The 20,674-nt window shown below is 34.9% G+C and overlaps 1 protein-coding gene and 1 pseudogene across 1 annotated transcript; one reads left to right on the forward strand and one right to left on the reverse strand.

Annotated features, from left to right (window-relative positions):
• Positions 1-586: 586 nt before the first annotated feature.
• LOC122045916 (zinc transporter 8-like) lies at positions 587-2,123 on the reverse strand. Its single transcript, XM_042606349.1, has 3 exons — positions 1,504-2,123; positions 1,267-1,416; positions 587-989 (listed from the first exon to the last, which is right to left on the reverse strand). Exons 1-3 carry the CDS (start codon positions 2,071-2,073, stop codon positions 684-686), a joined length of 1,026 nt encoding a protein of 341 aa, XP_042462283.1. The 5' UTR covers positions 2,074-2,123; the 3' UTR covers positions 587-683.
• Positions 2,124-5,948: 3,825 nt separating this feature from the next.
• On the forward strand, positions 5,949-6,127 carry LOC122049723 (annotated as a pseudogene).
• Positions 6,128-20,674: the final 14,547 nt, after the last annotated feature.

The following is a 20,674-nucleotide window of genomic DNA, read 5'->3' on the forward strand; positions in this document are numbered from 1 at the left end:
CGACAGGTCAACGCATTCCCCTCGTACTCAAGCCCCTTCTAGTCGTCCTCCATCCATCCTGAGCTGACAGGGAGAGAAGAAATGGCGGACGATCGCTGCCGTGCGCCACATTGCCAATAGCTTCGTGATTGCGCCCTCCAGGATTTCCCCTCCTAAGACGGCGGCTTCCTCCCCCTCCCCCCTCTGCCTCCGTCGACGACGTCCACTCCCTGACAGCCGATCAATCCCACGGTTCTTCATGGACTTGCAGAAGCGGATCTGGTCAAGGTCACCGTCCCCCTCGGCGATGTCCACCCCATGACCCAGCGGCGGTCCGCTGTGCCGCTCTTTCACTGAGTTCTTTTTACAACATGTTTTTCCTTGATCCATTCTTTTTTTATCGGTAGGTTTGTATACGCGCTTAATATTTTCATTATTTATCTTTATTAAATATTACCAAATAAACGTGGAGGCGAATTTTCGAATTATATTTTAATTCCTCCCAAAAGTCAGCAGCAATGTCGACATACTGCCGTAATTCCAAAGTCAAATCAATTTGGAATCATTCTACCTTTCAAACCCATTGGACCACAATTTTGTAATTATGTGAAGAAGAAGAAAAAACCAAATTGTTTATTAAATATTTTCATAAATCCATGAACTGATAGAAAACAAAACTCAAATACATGACAGACTACTCACTCCTAAGCCCACTTTGCAAGGAGGGACATCAGACCTGCCCCAAGAAGCAGAGCCACATTCAGCATGAGCTGCAACTTCGCCCTGCCCTGAACTTTAGGGTTCATAAAGTCCGCTGCCAGAAGATCGACCAGTGCCATGTAGACCAAAATCCCAGAAGCCACAGAGTTGAGCAGCCCCTCGACGATCAGAGCGGTGGGGCTGTTCTCATTGTAGACAGATGATACTCCAATCCCTATGGCAATCCCAACTGGCGTTGTCAGGGAGAAGAACAGCCCCATTGTGATGATCGACCCTCTTTTGAACTTTGCCTGTTTCAGAGATTAGTATTTGAGCAGTGTCCGGCAGGCAATCTAAAGGTGTTTTCTTTCAGGATCATTATCAGGATTCGTCAGCTAGTTGAAGATAGTTGGAATGTCTAGGGAACGCTAAAGATGACTATGCACTCGCTTATCTTCACTTATTTGAGTATCAATTCATATACAAATGAGTTTCCTTAAGTAGGAAATCGAACAAGCCACTAGGAGTATTTTTAATAAATTTTAAAAAATATACTGCTGAAAGTATTCAATAAAGTTTAATATGTACCTGAGCAATACAACCTCCGAGACCCATGCCTTCGAAGAATTGATGAAAACTTAGAGCCGCGACGAGAGGTCTTATGGTGGAAGGAGACTCCGATGCGCCTAGTGAGATCCCTATGATCACCGAATGGACTATGATCCCGAGCTCCAAAACCTATTCATCAATTTATTTATTTTTATTTTTTTTAAAAAAATATTATAGTGGAAGTTTAAATAGATTTTTTTTTTTAAAAAAAGAAACCTGTGAAATAACTCGATGGCGGATAAGCTGCGCCGGAGTTTCGTCCTTGAGGTCGACGACGTGGGTATGGGCGTGCGTCGAATGGGTGTGGATCTGATTCGAGCCCTCCGCCTCCGGCGTCGCGCCGCCGTGGACGCGGGTGAAGTACCCGGTGGCGATCGTGTCGATCATCAGCGTCCCGATGGCCGCCACCATGGCGGTAAAGCCGGCGAAGGGGAAGTCGGACCAGGGGTGGGGGTCGAGGCAGGGGGAGGTAAGGTTTTCGAAGGCGTCGGGCAGGATGTGGACGAAGGCGGTGGCGATGATGACGCCGGCGGCGAAGGCCTTGACGACGAAGAACACGTCCTTCTCCGGGCGGAGCGCGGGGATCCACCGGCCGAGCACCGGGACGAGCACGCCGATGCCTCCGCAGACGAGGATGGAGAATATGGCGGCGATCCTCAGCCGGAGGGCCACCGTCTTGTTGCGGCCTTCCCCGTCATTCGAGCATTCGTCGTCGGCGGCGGCGAGGAATGGGAGGAGGACGAGGAGGAGGAGGAGGAAGCAAAGTCGCCGGACGTCGCCCACCATCGCCGTCTCTTGAGCTTCGAATGGCAGGAAAACAGAGTAGAGGAGTTCGTGAACAGAGAGCTTCTTCTTATAGAAACAGAAAACGGCTTGCGCAAGTTTTCATCTTGCTGCAAAATTTTATCAACATTGTCAGTCAACACCTGTACTTTATAAAATATGCTTTCGCTCCCTTGAGTAGAAAAAGAGGACAAGTATTTAATTTTGTTTCCAAAGGTTATTAATAATAAATAAATTTTAAAATCTGTGTATCTACTGTGGTCGCTTAATTCTTTAATATGTTTAAATTTATTTCCTTTTTATTATCCGAGTGTCAATTTGGAATATTGAGCGGAAATTGGAAATTGCACTTATTTTTACTTAACAAAAAAATTATTAAAATAAATACTGAGCACATTTATACTGAAAAATTAATATTTAAATGAAATTGAAAATTCTTTTTTTGTTCAACGTTAAATATTTGATAATATGTCGTTAGAAAATAGGAATAGAGCACGCAATGAGCACATCAATTACGTGCGTGAGAATCACTTAATTGCTATTATTATTATTATTTGAATTCTTGATGAGCACATAAAGTGGCCATCATCTTAAAAAAAATAAAAAATTATTATTATTATTTGAAGCACATAAAGGTTGCCATGATCTTAAAAAAATTATTATTATTATTATTATTATTATTAAGGTTTAAGTCAACTTTTAAAATATACATTAATTTATAAATTAGTTTAATTAGATTTAAATCTTTTAAAAAATTATAAAAGAAAGAAAATTACTCGAGCAAAGCAAGAGAAAGAACCAAAAGCGAAGAACTAGTTGATGCATGATCACGACTCATAATAGATGGGTCTCGTATGCAACCTTATCAGTGATGGCAAATCAAGGTTGGACCATGGACAAGACGTGTGATCGTTGTATAAGCTATTACAGGTATGAGTTTCTGTTTGATTTCTATGCTTCTTTGAGGAGTTGGTCCCCTCGATTTCGAAAAAAGAAGAAAATTGAGAGAGAAAAATAGGTTAGCTAAAATGAGGAATATTATCTCATTTTTTAAAATATATTTTTAATATTTTTCATTTTGGTCTTTCGGGGTGTGATTTGGTATATACTTAAACAAGATGACCCTTTTCTGATAAAATACTCATTTTAATTATTAAATAGAAATAAAGAAATCAACGAAGTGTCGACACAGTGTCGCTAGTCAAACGCCACGCAAGTCAACAAAAGTAGAAAACGAAAACAAGGAATGTTTTTAAATTATTGGAGCCTTTTTTTCGAATTAATGCGTTGGGAATTTAAGATAAAATCCACTAGTTTAGAATATTCTCCCCGATCGCTTTTCCAAACTATCAGGGTTGGAAAAGAAGAGAATTGAACATCTTATCATAGTTTTTTTTAAAAAAAAATATTTATAGAATTCAAATTCAGATTTTCTGTTTTTTTTTTTAAAATATCATAATTTTTGTCTTCATCTTTGCTTTCTATAATCCTTCACCCTCTCAACTCTAGCTTTCTCTTTCATTTTGATATCAAGAATGACTTTGCACTCTAGTATAGTCTTCGCTTATCCGCGTGAGGGAGTCTAGTCTTCGCTTATCCGCGTGAGATTTTTATTATCATGATCATTTTGAAATTAAAAGTCACTAATATTTACTCTCGAATTGTCTTTATCTTCATCATCTATAATCCTTCGACCTCTCTTTAACTCTTGCTCTTTCTTTCATGTCTATATCAAGATTGACTCTACATCCTATTCTGATCTTAGTGAGGTTTTGGTTTTCGTGATCATTTTAAAATTAAAAACCATTTTTTTTTTCAAATATTATTTTTTATTTTTTTTTTCATTCATTTGATTTGAAAAATACTAGTGGATAAAGCACTCAGTGGAGAAAGAAATCTATATGATAATTAATTATAAATTAAAAGTTTATATTATATTAATTCAATATAAAAAATACTTAATGAGTAAGACAAAAAATATACATTATTTTTTGAGTATTTTGTTTTCCAAATTAAATAAATATATATACAAGCATCATGGAAGATAACATTATTGAGAAATAATAATTTTTTAGTTGATCTAAAATATCTCATAGTCAATATAAAGAAAATAATCAAACAAAAAATGAGGTTTAATATGAACCATTTGAAATTAGTGTGGGAATAATTCTAACGATGAAGACATGACAAGGATTGTGGTCGACAAGTTAGTAATGCTACTAAAGGGAGTACGACATTAAGCTTTTAATGTAAAACATGCTTAAAAAAAAAGAGTTTGAAAATGTAAATTGTTGAACTTGAGAAGAAGAGGACCACCGCTATGCTTGACCGAACTAGAAAAATTAATTAGTGACCAAATGATGCTTAATTATCGAAAAATCTTTGCATAGATATAAACTTAATATAAGAGTTACTAACAAATTTAAAAAAAAGAAATCGTTTTAAATTTTAGTAAAAAAAATTGAAAATAAAGCTTTTTTTTTTAAAAAAAACTGTAATATTTATTGAAAAAAAATCTTCAACTTCATAATTTTAAATTAAAATTATTAAAAAAAATATGAAAATTGTTTTAATATTTTCATCATAGTGGATGGCCTGTGTCGTGGGCCAAGGCCATAGGAGTTGGGCCCTTAAGCCTTGAAACGATTGGTGTTTTGTCGCACTTTTGGTTCATAGTTATTGACCATGAAAACTAATTGTTATAATAAGTATTTTCCTCGATAGCCAATGTATCCAACATTGGGCTGTATTTAATTTAATTTTTAAAATGCTTAATGAGTAAGACAATTTTTTTATTATTATTTTGAGTATTTTATTTTCCAAATTAAATAAATACATCAACACCATGGCTTATAATATTATTGAAAGATGATAATTATTCATGGTCTAATTTAAGTAAAATCGAGATAAATATTTTTCTTATGTGCTAGTCATTATTCTAAAAGCTAATAATCATCTATGATTTACCTTCTCTGTGTTGATCCTGAGATGAATTGATGGAGACATTAGGAGCGAGTATATTCACCGTTTTATTATCATGATCTAACATATCTCATAGTCAACATATAAAAATAATTAAAAAAAATGAATTTTAATATGAACCATTTGAAATTAGTGTAGCACATGAGCGTTTTTTTTACCAAAAGAAAAGGCTCGTAATTCTCATTAAAATAATATCAAATTATAAATTTTCAACTTTGTTGTTGGATCTTGATTTAATTTTCAAATTAGACGCTAATAAATTTTATATAGGAACTCTAATTTTGAAATTTGAGGTATAAATTTGAAAACTCCTGAATTTAAATAGAAACCCTAATTTTTAAAATTAAATTAGGATTAAAGATGAATAAGTCGTCCTCTCTTAATTAAAAATATTCAAATTTAAAAAAATTATTTATTTATTTATCAATAGTTAATTATCTAGGTAGTATATACATATAAAAGTTTGATATCTCATCTATCTTACGCGGTACATCCCATGAACATCATAATTTTTTCTATTTGATTTTTTTTAATACTATAAATCAACTTTTAAACCCTAAATGGTATACCTTCAAACCAAACAAAAATAATCAAAAAATAAAATAAAATAATAAATATACGGTTGCCTAGGGTGGTCACTCACTATATATATAATATTAATTAGAATTTGTACCACTTAATAATTAATTTTAGTGAAGTCCAAAATTAAATTATATTAATATTTTTTTCTTTTTACATTGAAAATAAGTTTAAGACTTATTAATAATTTTCGTTGGTTGTTTTTAATATAAAAAATATGTATTGTCATGATTCTTTTTAGTTTCATATCTTAGGATTGACAGCATCGCGAGTGGAAAATTTTTTATAAATACCTTGGGATGACGATATTAGAAAGGATACCTTTCTCGACTTTTTTGCTAAGATCCAGTGTAGTATATATTCTTATCAGTTTAATATCTGATATAAAAAATTAAAATAATTTTTTATGAAGGAGAGTTCGTTACAGTGACTTGCTATTGGGGTTCTAGAGCGTTGCCCTTGTGTTGCACTACTACATGAGCCTGACGCATCCTTACCAAGTCCAATTTAAGAGTATGAGATACTAATTTGCACGTATTCATATATTATATTACACATACAACGTGTGCACACGATGACTAGTACAATTGGAAAAGATATATAAATAAATATTAAAATAAGAGCGTGCTAATAATACATCAAGTCCTTTTATTCGAGTTAATTTGTGCTTTATAATAAAAAAAGGACATTTAATTATCATTTTGATTTAATTATTCACTTAATTTAGGTCCCATCGACCAATAATGTGTGTTTTTTTATGTAAATCTACAAATTTGCAAAATTCAGGTTTTCATATAATGTAAATTCGATCTCATCACCATCCATGACTTCTTGCATAAATGTTAACGAGTCAGAAACAACCAAAAGTCTTTTTAAGCCCTGAGCATTAGTGAACACTAGGCCTTTGTGAATTGCTTGAGTTCACCTTCTATAACCGAGTGTGGTGCTTGTGCACACCTCCCAAATCTATATATCTTCCTTTCATGATGATCCAGTATCACTCCACCAACTCCATAATGGTTCTATTTCTTGTCGATATAAATGCCAACTTTAATGTTTTCGGTAGTGGATCTGTTTGTTTTGTGGCTCTTCTGTAGTTTGATTTGGTGGGCTAAGGTTTTAATTCCGCTACACATCTTTGAAAATCTTGGAGCAGATCATCACACCATTTTCAGGCTATGTTTCAGTGCCCTAGACTCTTTCCCATAAGAGCTTTCATGTGCATTTTCCACAACCCCCATGTACATATAGCCGAGCTCTCAAGTTGTGTTCGGTTGCACTTAGTTTTTAACCACATATAGACATCCAACATTTCCATATCTCGCACCTTTGAAATAACACCCCAGAGTGTTGTTTCTTTTCCATCAATCCACTCCGCAGGACAATTGGTGCATGAAGGAAAAGAGAGCAAGAGAGGTGCATGCATCAAGAAAGGTTGTTGCGTTGTGTACGCACATGAAACTGAAGCACATCAGAAGTGTTGTCAGAATTTTGTCGAGATTATGTGTCTTGTAGAGAAGGAGAACATCCGAGGCATAGGATTTTATTTGTGAACCATGAAGAGCTTTGCAATTATGTGATCGTTCTTTCGTCAGTAAGTCTTGCAGGCGCCGATTGCAGATCTGTGGGAGATCACTGTGAGTTTTTACAGATTTCATATTTCAATATTTTTCATGATAGAACTATCAACAATGGTATCAGAACGATGCCTAAGCATGAAACTTGTTTCTTCGTCAAAAAAATTATCTCTCTGCCGTCGGTAGGCAAGATCGAGACTAGGTCGCGATCTACCACAGTTGTTAAGCCGATTATGTAATCGTTTTTCCATCAGCAAGTCTTGCCAGCACCAATTGCAGATCTGCGGGAGATCACTGTGAGTTTTTACAGATTTCATATTTCTATATTTTTCATGCTTAGAACTATCAACAATGGTATCAGAGCGATGCCTGAGCATGAAACTTGTTTCTTCGTCGAAAAAATTGTCTCTTCCACCATCGCTAGGCAAGATCGAGACTAGGTCGCGATCTACCACAGTTGTTGAGCCCAGGGGCGGATTCAGGATTTTAGGTTTGAGGGGGCCGAATTAATACGTCTCCTGGCTATGTGATAACTTGCTCAAAAGCATCGTTATAGGCCAGCGTGATTGGATGGTCAGCGACCGGCAGCCTAAACTCTTTCTTCACCTTGGGGGTTTTAGGGTTGGGGGCCGGGTTGATGCATCTCCTAACTGTACGATGATTTGCTCCATGAAAGTGTCATCACAGAGCGTGATCCATGGTTTGCAAGAACAATCTCGGTGTCATCTCAAATTCTACCGTTCCAATTTCAATATTGTTTCACGGAACGATCACAACACGGATTTATAAAATAAATAAATAAAATTTATTGTATAAATTTTTTATTAGAATGAATTTAATAATTAAATAATTAATAATAATAATAATAATAATTAGTTAAGGACTTGCAGAATAAATAAATTTAAATATATAAAATTTATTTAGGAATTTTTAGAATTTAAAATAGATTTTCTATAATATTTTAGAAGATAATTTATGTTAAAATTTAATTAAGTTATTTAAATTGAGAATTAATCAAAATCTAACCTGAACTAATGAACTCCCAATTAATTACCCTATGTTTTTTTTTCTTACGTCGTCTTTCCTTTTTGCACGTCTTGGTCATTGCCACCAAAGTTCAAATCACTTCCTTCCTTAGTTCCTTCTCAGCTTTTCACCTCCCCACCCCCACTGTCTCTCCGTCATGATATATCGCTGGAAAAGTTACTGCCGCCGCCGTGATCTTCCGCCAGACAAGATGCTGCCGTGAGGTCTAGAACGTTATATACAAGAAATTTGACACAGCTCATGCCATTCCAGGCATTCCGCGTCCGTTTTTGACGAATTATATCATGATCAGCCGGTCAGGGGAGAGATAGCCCAAACTTTTCCCCCACCTTGGGGGGGCCGTGGCCCCCCCTAGTCCTATACTAGATCCGCCACTGGTTGAGCCAATTATGTGATCGTTCTTCCGTCAGCAAGTCTTGCCGGCGCCAATTGCAGATCTGCGGGAGATCACTATGAGTTTTTACAGATTTCATATTTTTGTATTTTTCATGCTTAGAACTATCAACAATGGTATCAGAGTGATGCCTAAGCATGAAACTTGTTTCTTCGTCGAAAAAAATTGTCTCTTCCGCCGTCGCTAGGCAAGATCGAGATTAGATAGTGATCTACCACAATTGTTGAGCCCCGAGAGGATTGTTGGTTGTCGGCTTTCGAGGCCGAAGAGTGTTGGCAACGACATCGGGAGGCCAACGATCAACAGTCACGACATCCATGTTCGTCGCTGCAGAAGAAGTGAGCATCGCGGTCACGACAGAGAAGAGAAGAAGAAGTTTAATTAATTAAACTAATCGATTTAAATAGATCTTAATCGATTCAAAATCTGTGTAATCGATTAAATTGACGAAACACAGTAAATCTGTGTAATTGATTCAAATATATTTTTAATCGATTTGAGTAATCGATTAAATTCCATTTGTAATCGATTAATGATGAAGAAAATAGTATATGTTACTCTTCCTCCGTCAAACGTTTTTAATAGATTCAATCAAAACAAATAAGAGAAAGTGAAACGTACTCACGTTCTCAAGATTAAATAAATAAAAAATGTGAACAATAGATGATGCATGAATGGATCAAACAATTACCTATTATAGCTTTTTCCAACATGTTTATATGTTTAATCTGTTCAGATTAAATATGTTCGCTATTTAATTGAGGATCAAGGTTCAATTAATTAAAAATTGAACTAGACCAGCTTAGTCTAACCAAATCTGAATCTGATTCAAACCATTAGTTGATTTAACCAGACCAATTAAATTCAATAATATCTAGATCTAGTTTAAACCGTTAGTTGGTTTAACCAGATTGATTTATTATTAATTGGGGTAGTTTTGATTATATGTGTTGGGCTAGATCTTTCCAGATTTGTTCTAAAAGATTAGATTTGATCAAATGGACTAAGTTAATGATCAAGATCTTGTTTCTAATCGATCGATCTAGTGTGTCAGTCTACTGGAATTCCTCAAATAAAGAATTTTTTTTTCTTATTTCCTTATGTATTATGTATATTGGTTCTATGCATATGTGTGAATTAAAATTAACAGGTTTTGTTACTGGTTTGTCGGTTTTGTATTGACATTACTAATTTCAATTCTAGATGCCTTAGATATTATACACGATAACTCGTCACTATGTGTGAAGGAATGAGCTAAGGGAGGCTATTCAAGAGATAGAGTATGACCCGATTTACAGTGTCAGGGGACATATTGGACAGCTCCATCGATCAAGATCTACTAGACTAATTTTTTTTGGTCCAATTAGACCCCGATCTAGTTTAAACCATTAGTTGGTTTAACTAAACTAATTAGATTTATTCTAATGGGTCAGACTTAATCTAATATACCTTGGTTTGATCAAATGGACCTGAGTTTAATCAATAAGTCTGAGATTGACTTAAATGGGCTTAGATTAACAGAACATAGGTAAAAAATCTCAGTCTAGTTAGATTAGTTCTAATGAGGACATTGGACAGAGCTCAGGATCTGGATTCCCAATCAATCGATCAAATGGATTAGTTGATTTAGACTCTTGAAAATCAAGAAGATTTATTTTTCTTGATTAATAATGTTAGTTCTATGCCTATATACATTAAATTAAGCCGGTTTTGTACTAACTTATATAATTTTAATTTAATGATGACATGGTTGATTACTAGTCCTAGAAATTCGAATAAGAAGAGTTTCCAATCCTAGATAATTACAAGATTTGGGCGTTGATTCGTTCACTGCCGGAGAATCCTAAGGTGGTAGCACACTAGATATGGAGGCTCTTCGAAGGGAGAACCTTATATGCATAGTTGTCTGTGGAGCTACTTCACCATGAGTTCCTAGAGGAAGATCTTGAAGAATTTGAGAAGGATCCAGAGAAGGATCCTGAGAAGGATCCTGAAGAATCTAAAGAGAATTCTGAAGAAGTTTCGATGATAGATCAAATTGAAAATATTAAAGTTGGTCTATTTGATATTACCTCAAATTAGTCCAAGTTGAAGGGGATTATGTTGGCCACTGCACTAGTGTTTGTCCTAGTGGCAGTGGTGTCAGCCTATCTAGTTTGTAAGAGTTCTATTATTGTTACTGTCATTATGTATGAACAATATTAGTCCATTTAGTTCATGCCCATTTGTTATATGTTAACAATATGCGACATGTTTATATGAATGATATGTTCATTCATATGCTGATTACTCTACATGATACATGAAAAATGATTAGTTCATTTAATTAAAGAAATCATGATAGAATGATGATTAGTTCATTTATTGGGACGTATGTAATAGTATTGATCAATGTTGATTTGATTGGACCATACAAATGATGAGTGGAAACGTAGTTATCACTTGATTTTGTAAAACCAACTCAAATTAATATTGAGTCAATCATAAATTGCACGTATATGAATTGCACTGAATACTAAATAATATGTTTATTTATGTTAAATCAATACAAATAAGGACATCATAGCTAAACTCAATAATAGAGAGAAATTATATGAGGATGACTACAAAATCTGGCAACTCAAGATACAATACGTTCTTGAGGAAAAAGAAGTTCTTAGGCTATAAAATAGGTTATGGAAGAACCTGTAGATCCCACTACATAGAACAGATGAGATCTTGATGCCTATAAGGCATAGAAGAGGAAGTACTCCACTGCTAAGGGAATATTGATTAGTTCAATGGTTGATGACCTAGTTTTTGAGTATGAATTGTATCTTACGGCTCATGCAGTCTAGGTAGCCCTTAAGAAAAAAATACAGTGGAGTGAATTTGAGCAAGCTTCAACAGCTGATGATTAAGTTTGACAGCTACAAGAAGTGTCCGAATCTTACAATGATTCAACACCTCAGGGAGAAGTCGAATATGATCCGGGAGCTTAAAATTGCTGGTCATGAGTTGCCCGATGACCAACAGGTTCAAGCAGTTATTCGTTCCCTTCTAGATTCTTGAGAGACCATAAAGCAAACCCTAACTCACAGTGAGAGTATTAAGACTTTCATTGACATCTCATGCCATGTAGAATTGGAGGCGGAGAGAGTTAAATCCGCAAGGATTTCTAGACTAGCCTATGTGGCTATTGGTTCTGTTGGATCATCTAGATCCAAGAAAAAGAAATGGTTCAAGAAGGGGAAGGGAAAGAAGAGAGAAGTTACTGCTGTGGGACAAGACCCGATCAAGAAGAAAGGAAAGAAGACCAGATTGAAATAATGCAAGTGTGTCTTCTTTTCTTAAGTATTTTGTTGCTAGTTCAGTATTGTTAGATGATTCTTATCCTTTATGGATTATATATTCGGGAGCAACCAACTATGTAGCTCGGGAGTGAGTTACATTTGTAGAGTACTGATGGGTACCAGTTGGCAACAAATTGATTTATGTAGGAAACAATGCAAGAGTTGAAGTCAAAAGAGTCGACACTTGCAAACTCAACCTCTGTGGTGGCAGTGTTTTGTTTCTACACAATATCCTATATGCTCTTGAAATTTGACAGAATCTTATTTTCGTTATAGGTCTTCTTGATTTAGGGTATTGTATTAATTTTTATAGTCGGAGTGTTGAACTTAAGATTGACTCAGTGTCAATCGGATATGGTTTTTTTTATCAAATGGTTTTATGGTTCTTGATGTAGAACCAGATATCAATTGTGCTATTGAGGGTTGTTTTTCAAATATTACTCTAACTAGTGATGTAGATATAAATAATGAGGTTTGACATGCTAGATTAGGACACATAGGATAAGAACGTATGAATCAGTTAGCTAGAGAGGGTATGTTGGGCACTCAGGATAAAATTCACTTGTCTATATGTGAGCATTGTCTTGATGGAAAAACAACTTGAAAACCATTTGGAAAGACTATAAGCACTGAATCATTATTGCAATTAATTCATTCGGATATCTTTGGTCCAATGAATGTGAAAGCTAGACATGAAACTTCCTATTTCATTACATTTATTGATGATTTCTCTTGTTTTGGTCATTTGTATTTGATTTCTCATAAGTCTGAAGCATTATATTGCTTCATTCGTTAAATGAACAAAGTTGAGAATCAAACGAAATGTAAAGTTAAGACTTTACCCACTAATCATGGAGGGAAATATTTATCTGATTATTCAAGACAATATGTAATGATAGAGGGATTATTAGACAGCTAAAATCCCAGAAACTCCACAGCAAAATGAGGTTGCTGAAAGAAGAAATAGAACTCTTCTAGATATGGTTAGGTCTATGATGGCACAGAGTAATTTGCTGAGATGCATTATTAGTTGCGGCCTATATACTTAGCAAAGTGCTTTCAAAGTCAGTTCCATCTACCCAATATGAACGTTGGATAGGTAGAAAAATCAGATTTAAGTAATCTGAGACCCTGGGGGTTAGCTGCTTATGTTCATGATAGTTCTCATAAGTATAGAAACTGGAACCTAGGAGTAAGAAATGTATCTTTATTAGATATCATGAGACCTACAAAGGTTATGTTTCATAGGTGAGCAACTAGTTGGAACTATCTCCGAAATAGATTCGAGAGAGATAATTTTTCTCGAAACAGAGTTACTAACCAGAAGTGATGTTGATAAAAGTGTTCCTCTTTGAGGGGATGAGATATTATCAACAAGAGAGGTGTCAAAAGAGATGCCTAAGTTTAGTCAACCCAGTGGAAGTGATTTGCCAAGTCATAAGTTGGCTTCTCAATAACCCAACTTACGAAGAAATAGTTTGATATTGAGAATAAGACATTAATAACACTCTCAGTTGACGTAATGAACCTTGAACGGTAGAGGAAGCATTAAGATGCTCCGTTAGAGATAAAAAGGGGTAAGTTGCAATGGATGAGGAAATGGATTCAATGAAAAAAAATCAAGTTTGGGATTTAGTCGATCTTCCTCTGTGCCAAAGGGCTATTGGGAATAAGTTGATTCTCAAAATCAAGAGGAAAATAAATGGATCGATAAATTGATACAAAGTTCAATTAGTTGCAAAAGGATATACCCAAATGGAGGGTATTATTTTTGAAGAGAAGCTAAATACATTTTAGGAGTGAAGATCATGTAAGATCGATCAAAAAGGTTTTTGAGTTTGTCTCAAGAGGCTTATATCACTACGATGCTACAACACTTAATTGCAACATTGTATCCCAAGACTCCTGAAGAAATAGCCGAAATGAAAAAAAAAAAATCATATATCAGTGTTATTGGTAGTTTGATGTGCACTATGTTGTGTAATTATCATAATATAAGTTATGATGTCGACTTAGTTAGTCGTTTTCAGTTAAACCCAAGATCGAGACACTAGAAAGTGTTGAAGAGGATATTAAAATACCTCAGAAGGACAACATATTATGTATCTATTTTCAAGGATCTAAGATGAGCCTGAGTGGCTACATAGATGCAGATTGGACAAGAGACCTTGATGACAGAAAATTCACATCTGGCTATATATACATTCTTGCTAATGGTGGTGTCATCTCATGAAATAGCAAGAAGCAGGTTTATGTAGCCGTGTTGACAATGGAAGTTGTATGGCTTGACTTATGTAACCTTATCGACAATAGAAGCTATATGGATAGGTTTGTGTAGCCTTGTCGACAATGGAAGCTGTGTACCTTGCGCATTAATTATGCAACAATCTGTCTGGTTGAAAAGGTTCCTGAAGCATTTGAAGATTGCTGAGGACAGTGAGAGTTCTGTTACAGTGTACTATAACGGTTAAGCTGAGGATCCCAAATATCACAGCAAAGACAAGTATATAGAATTAAACATAATTTTGTAAGGGATATTGTAGACAAGAAAATGATAATTCTTGAGTATATCCCTACACGTACTATGGTTGCAGATCCTTTTACTAAGCCATTGACTAAAGAGTCATTTCAAAGAATGAGAAGTCATTGTGACTTCGTAAAATGTAACACGTTATAAAATGTCATGATCTATTTAATGTATATATTGTTACATTTTGGATTAAAGTCTCAATAAGCATGTTGACAGATTGAGATTAGTCCACTCACATGGACAATCATCTCTATTTGTTAAGTATAAATAGAGGTAAGACCATTACTTATAGGACAACTTATGTAGCTGTAAATAGAGACATACCTATAAGTTAAGGTCGCTTTGATAATTGTATCAAGATGAAGTCATTTATGTAATGATCGGAGTAAATGTACCCAACATTTACTGAATATGTTTAAAGGCTAGATTGGAATTCATATGTTGAATTCAGAATTAGACATTAGGTATGTCTAGATTGAAATCTGTACGATGTTAAAATTTGAGAAAAATATGCACTCTTTTTAGAAAAGAGAATAACATCGTAGCATGTGATTCATACCACATGTGCTATGGCGACAAGAAGGGTAGTAGGAGAATGAATCCCTGCTTCTTTACTATGTGAAACCCTTGAGATTATAAGTTAATATATTATTTAGCTGTCTACTTGAAGTTATAATCAGTGTCTGCTACTTTAACATGCTTCCTATTGACTATGGATGATTCGGTCTATGAAGCATAACTAGGAAAGTGACTGATTAAAATGAATAGATTCTAGTTAAAAAGGAAGAATAAATAGATTTACATCTTTTGATGTTATTCACTAGTCGACCCATTTCTGTTATGTATTGAAATGATTGTGAATATTGAATATGGAATATGCTCTTGACATAATAGTCATTATGAGGGATTAGAGATGTTCATATTGATGTAAATGAAGATTATTTAATCTAGGTAAATAACAAGACATATATATCTCCTAGATAATGGTCGTGTGCCACTGGGAGATTGGATATTTCCTAGGTAACGGATATGTTCCGCCAGGAGAGAGGCTATGTGCCATAATGATAGTGTCTCTAATTTATTTGGAAGAGCGGCTAAGTAAAGTGTAACAACTTTATTAGCATTGATCACTCAAAGAGCAACTATGTAAGGTATAACAATCTTCTTAGCAATAATTGCTCAGTGTGTTTGCTATCGCACGAATCATTTTCCCTAATGTATGGAATGTATGTTCTTATTTGGTTTTTGTGACTAACTAGTTCTTATCTGGTCTTTGTGACTTGATTATAATATAGTTTATGTGACTTATATGGTCTTTGTGACCAGTTAACCTTTAAGGATGGACTTGGACGAGTGGGAGATATTGGTGTTAAGAAGGTGAAAGGGTGCCTCTTCCTCTTCACTTTCCAACCATTTCTCATTCCTCTATTAATAGAGGTAGAGGAAGATGAAGAGTCATCTTCCTCTATAAAAAAGTGTCCAAGACAATTGGTGCAAGAAGGAAAAGAGAGCAAGAGGGGTGCATGCATCAAGAAAGATTGTTGCATTGTGTACGCAGATGTGACCGAAGCACATCAGAAATGCTGTCAGAATTATGTCGAGACTATGTGTCTCGCAGAGAAGAAGAACATCCGAGGCATGAGATTTGATTTGTGAACCATGAAAAGCTTTCCGATTATGTGATCGTTCTTCCGTCAGCAAGTCTTGCCGGTACCGATTGCAGATCTGCGAGAGATCACTGTGAGTTTTTACAGATTTCGTATTTCTATATTTTTCATACTTAGAACTATCAACAATAACTAGGATTCAAACTATAAGTGCTTGAGAAACTGTTTGAGTGCTTTGTCGTAGTATCATAGCTCCAATGACATATAGGATCATTTTTTTTTTAAAGAACAGAGATATTGATAAAAATAATTCTATATACTGTATAAGTAAGATAGTTGAAATGAAAAATAATAATAGATGTTGTTTATGATAGTAAAGAACCTTTTAAATTTAAAAGAAAGTTTTATAAAATAAGAGTTAAATCTGTTATGTTATATGAAATTAAATATTCAGTTATGAAGTGAACACGAGAAAAAAAAATGAGAATTATAAAAAATAAAGATATTAAGATGAATGTGCAAGCATACTAAGACAGAAAAAAATAAGAAATTAAAATATTAAAGAGAAAAATTAAAATTAACTAAATCAATATAAAATCTTACTCAACTTTCTCATCGAGAACCAACAAGGATGGAAGATTAAAGTTAACTAAACCTAAACAGTCGTTAAGACGGTAGATTATGTCGGCTAAGCAAAGCAATGCCGTGGAGTTGGACCAAATTTGATCATCATCAAGATAAAAAGGAAAGCCAGTAATTGCTAGTCAAATCTCGCTTCCTCTATAATTTGATCATCATCAAGATGAAAAGGAAAATCAGTAATTGTGTCAATTCTGGGTTCTTGCTTCCTCTCTAATTTATCATGATCAAAATGAAAAGAAAAACCAGTAATTGATTGTTAATTCATTCTTTCTTTTTAATTTGATCATGATAACGATGCAAAAGAAAAGTCAAGCAGAGGAGGCTGGTCTTCATGACGTTAGTCCGAAACAATATTTAATATTGAAAACGCTCATATTTATCGCATTGGATTTGTATCTGTTAATTAATTTATTTGTTTGTTTATTTTTACCAAATTCACTATTCCTCCCAAGCTACAATGGAGTCTTCATGCCCTCGGGACTATAGCGGAAGAGTGGGAAGTTGTCATCCAAGCATTCGGATCTCCAGCTATCTTATATTTATAAGATTTTTTTTCTTTAAATGAATTTTTTTTTATAAGATTAAAATTAAGATACGTTAATTATAATTATTATAATTTTTTTTTTATTTGAGCCTTGTTTATGATTTATATAAAAGTCATGTTTATATTCCTCTATTTATTTTCTCCTTAATTTTATAATTACCATTCTGTTCGGCATCATGTTATAATCATAATAATTTCAGCTTTTTTTAATGTTCCAAATTAAAACAATTAGAGGAGCTGAGAGGTTGACTTATCATTCATTCATCTTTCATCCTAACAACCGCCGGACGGAGATTGGCAGCATGGAGACAGCGATAGCTACGAATCTTGTGCTCTTTTCCTTTCAGTCCATCGCGGGAAAACTAGGGAAGATGCTAGACGAAGAAGCCGCGTTGCTGGCTGGAGTCGAAGATGAAGTCCGATACATAGTCGCCGAGCACAAAAGCATCACCTCTTTCTTGACGGCCATATCAACCAAGCGCAATCTGGATGCTGAACTGAAGAACTGGGCGCAGGAGCTGAGTGAGGTGGCCTGCGATGCCGAAGACTCGATCGATGAGTTCGACTGCCATCTCCAATCGACACAAGGTTTTCTCAAGCACTTCCTTCTCAGCATAAAATCATTGAAAGATCGCCATAACATAGCTTCAGAGATCAAGAAATTGAAGGTTCAAGTAGAAGATATTAAAAAAGGGCACGATCGCTATTTTCACCCAAATGAAGCTACAAGCTCTGGCACCGCCACCGGCTTGGACATGACCGACAGATACTCCGATCAACGGATCATCGGTCATTTTGTAGAGGAAACTCAACTCGTGGGCATCAACCAGAGTAGAGATAAGATCATCCGGTGGGTGATGGACGAGAACTGTCCCGAGCTTATAGTGATTTCTCTCGTCGGCTTCGGTGGTTTAGGAAAAACAACTTTAGCTAAGACTGTCTATGACAATCCTAGCTATATTCTATAAAGGATACGATCCGCGACAAAAATAGAATTTTATATATATCGATCTTATATTCTATAAAGGAATGTACATGTAATCTAGATCGAAACAAAATTATAAAATCCTAATAACTAATACAGCTCTAGCTGTATTTAATATTACAATCATGCACACACAATAAAATGCCCTTGACATATCCAAGGGTCCATTCACACACAATATCAATATGCCATAATAGTTGGAGTCTGCAATCACAAAGTTAGCACATCCTACTATTATCCTACCTAAATTATGTATGACATGTGCATGATCTATTTGAAAACCAAACACACAGAGGCAAACCCTAGCTCTGATACCAAGTGTTGGTTGGTCCTAGGAAGATCGTACTGGTTCCACTGTACAAAAAATTTGTACAAGTGTCGAACATTTCCTAAACAACATATTGTGTTCTTTAGAAATTAAATTAAGAATCGCAAACGGAATTTAACATTATTGATTCCAAATTTAACTTATCTGTTGTAAATGGTTTAGATTTGGATCACAAACGATGCTTAACATTATTGATCCAAATTCACCTATGTTATAAATTCAATTAAATATTAATTTTCAAAATTGGCTTCCAGGACTACATGGCGAGGCACTAGTCCTTCTTGGGTATGGGATCATCCACCACCACCTAGACAAAGTCTTTAAAGGAAAGCTAACATTTAATTTCCTTATATAACTCTATGTTTAACCAAAAAGAACAATCGAATCAAAAATTCGAAAAACAAAAAAAAACACAACTTCGAAACAAATCCGAAACTCTAGAATCATATGCCTCTTGTGTTTGGAATTCGTACAAAGAAGAACTAGCATGATGCAGAAAATAATTACTAGTTATATCTCTTCTTTGTATGCTAATAATCTCAAGATCTTCTACCGTATTCCTCACCTCCTCTTGGACATCGTGTGGGCGATGATCCTCCAAGATGAACACCACCCAAAAAGCTTCTTCCTCCTTCTCTAGTATTCGGCCACCACCACCACCACCACAGAGCAAAAGAGAGCAAGGGGAAAGAGAAGAGGAGAGGGTCGGCCACAAGAGGGAGCTTCAACAAGAGAATAAGAATTCATATCTCATGAGGTCTCCCTTCCCCTTCTTTTATAATACTTGCCAAAGGCAAATAAGGAAAGATTTTTACAAAAAAATAAAATCTTCCTCTTGTTTTTCCTTTTCTCCGATCCTTTTATATTTCCTTTTGTTTCCCTTGATTGATTCAATCATTTGATTAAATCATTGATTGGATGATTGGCCGACCCCTTGCTTGGGCACCGAGCAAGGGTGACCGGCCCTTTAAAGGAAGGAAATAATTTTGTAAAAAATTTTATAAGCAAAAAAGAAAAACTCTTATAAATTTTTACAAGCTTTCTTTTAATCTCCTAATGTGAATGTTAAAAAAAGGAAAATTTTAAAAATTAAAACCAAGATTTAAAATTTAAAACTTCTCTTCTAAAATTTCCTTTTTTTAACATGGTTACAAAAATATAAAGTTTCAAATTTAAAACTCTCTTCCTTTTTTCCAACAACCGTGAGGATGGTTAAAAAAGGAAAGTTTTAAAACTTTTAAACTTTCTTTTAAACCATGTAGCGTAATTCAAATAAGGAAAGTTTTGTAAATTTAAAATCCTTCTTTTAAACTTGTAGTTATCTACAAAGAGAAGATTTTAAAAATTCAAAACACTCCTTCTAATTTGAAATATGGTTGTCGGCCCCTCAAAACTAATTGTGGTCGGACGCCTTAGGAAGAATAGTGGCCGGCCCTTGGCTTGGTCACCAAGCCTTAGGTCGGGCCTGTCACGCCCCAGAGGAGTCCCTGCTAGACAAAAATCCGACAGCATCTCCCCTGTATCGGTGACAATATGAAGCATACATACATACATCACAATATATAAACATAAACAACATATTCATCAGCCCACACGGCTGGAACATACATAAAATAGAAACAACATAACCACGAAATGTATCAATTATATATATATCTATCCATAGACTACAATTACTATACAGATAAACGACATCTGTAACAAAAGTGCAAAATGTAAATACAGCGAAACAAAAGTAAAACAAACCAGAAAATCAGCACGTCGAGATCTCTGAGCAACTCTATGAAAGTCCAAAATCAACAGTAATATCAAAAGGATCCCTGTGTCTGCAAAACTAGAGACCAAGGAATGTAGCAAATTAGCCAAATGGCTAAGTGGATACTCAAGAAAGATGTGCATGAATTTAATCTTATTGAAGAAGTCAAGGAAGTAGAATAAATCATCATCTTTTGTTACAACTTTAGGATTATTCTTAAAGTTCTACATTTATACATATATATGTATAATTATCTTCTCATTATCTATAATCAGGTAAAATTTTTAGATAGAGTTTGGGA

This window comes from Zingiber officinale, chromosome 2B, assembly GCF_018446385.1.
Source record: "Zingiber officinale cultivar Zhangliang chromosome 2B, Zo_v1.1, whole genome shotgun sequence".
Lineage (NCBI taxonomy): Eukaryota > Viridiplantae > Streptophyta > Magnoliopsida > Zingiberales > Zingiberaceae > Zingiber > Zingiber officinale.

What these genes read in the sequence shown, in the direction of transcription:
- LOC122045916 (XM_042606349.1), bottom strand. Translation starts at nt 2,073, where the DNA reads ATGGTGGGCGACGTCCGGCGACTTTGCTTCCTCCTCCTCCTCCTCGTC. An exon ending in GCCATCGAGTTATTTCACAG is followed by an intron (nt 1,417 to 1,503) that starts GTTTCTTTTTTT and finishes ATTGATGAATAG; the next exon opens with GTTTTGGAGCTCGGGATCAT. An exon ending in TCGGAGGTTGTATTGCTCAG is followed by an intron (nt 990 to 1,266) that starts GTACATATTAAA and finishes TCTCTGAAACAG; the next exon opens with GCAAAGTTCAAAAGAGGGTC.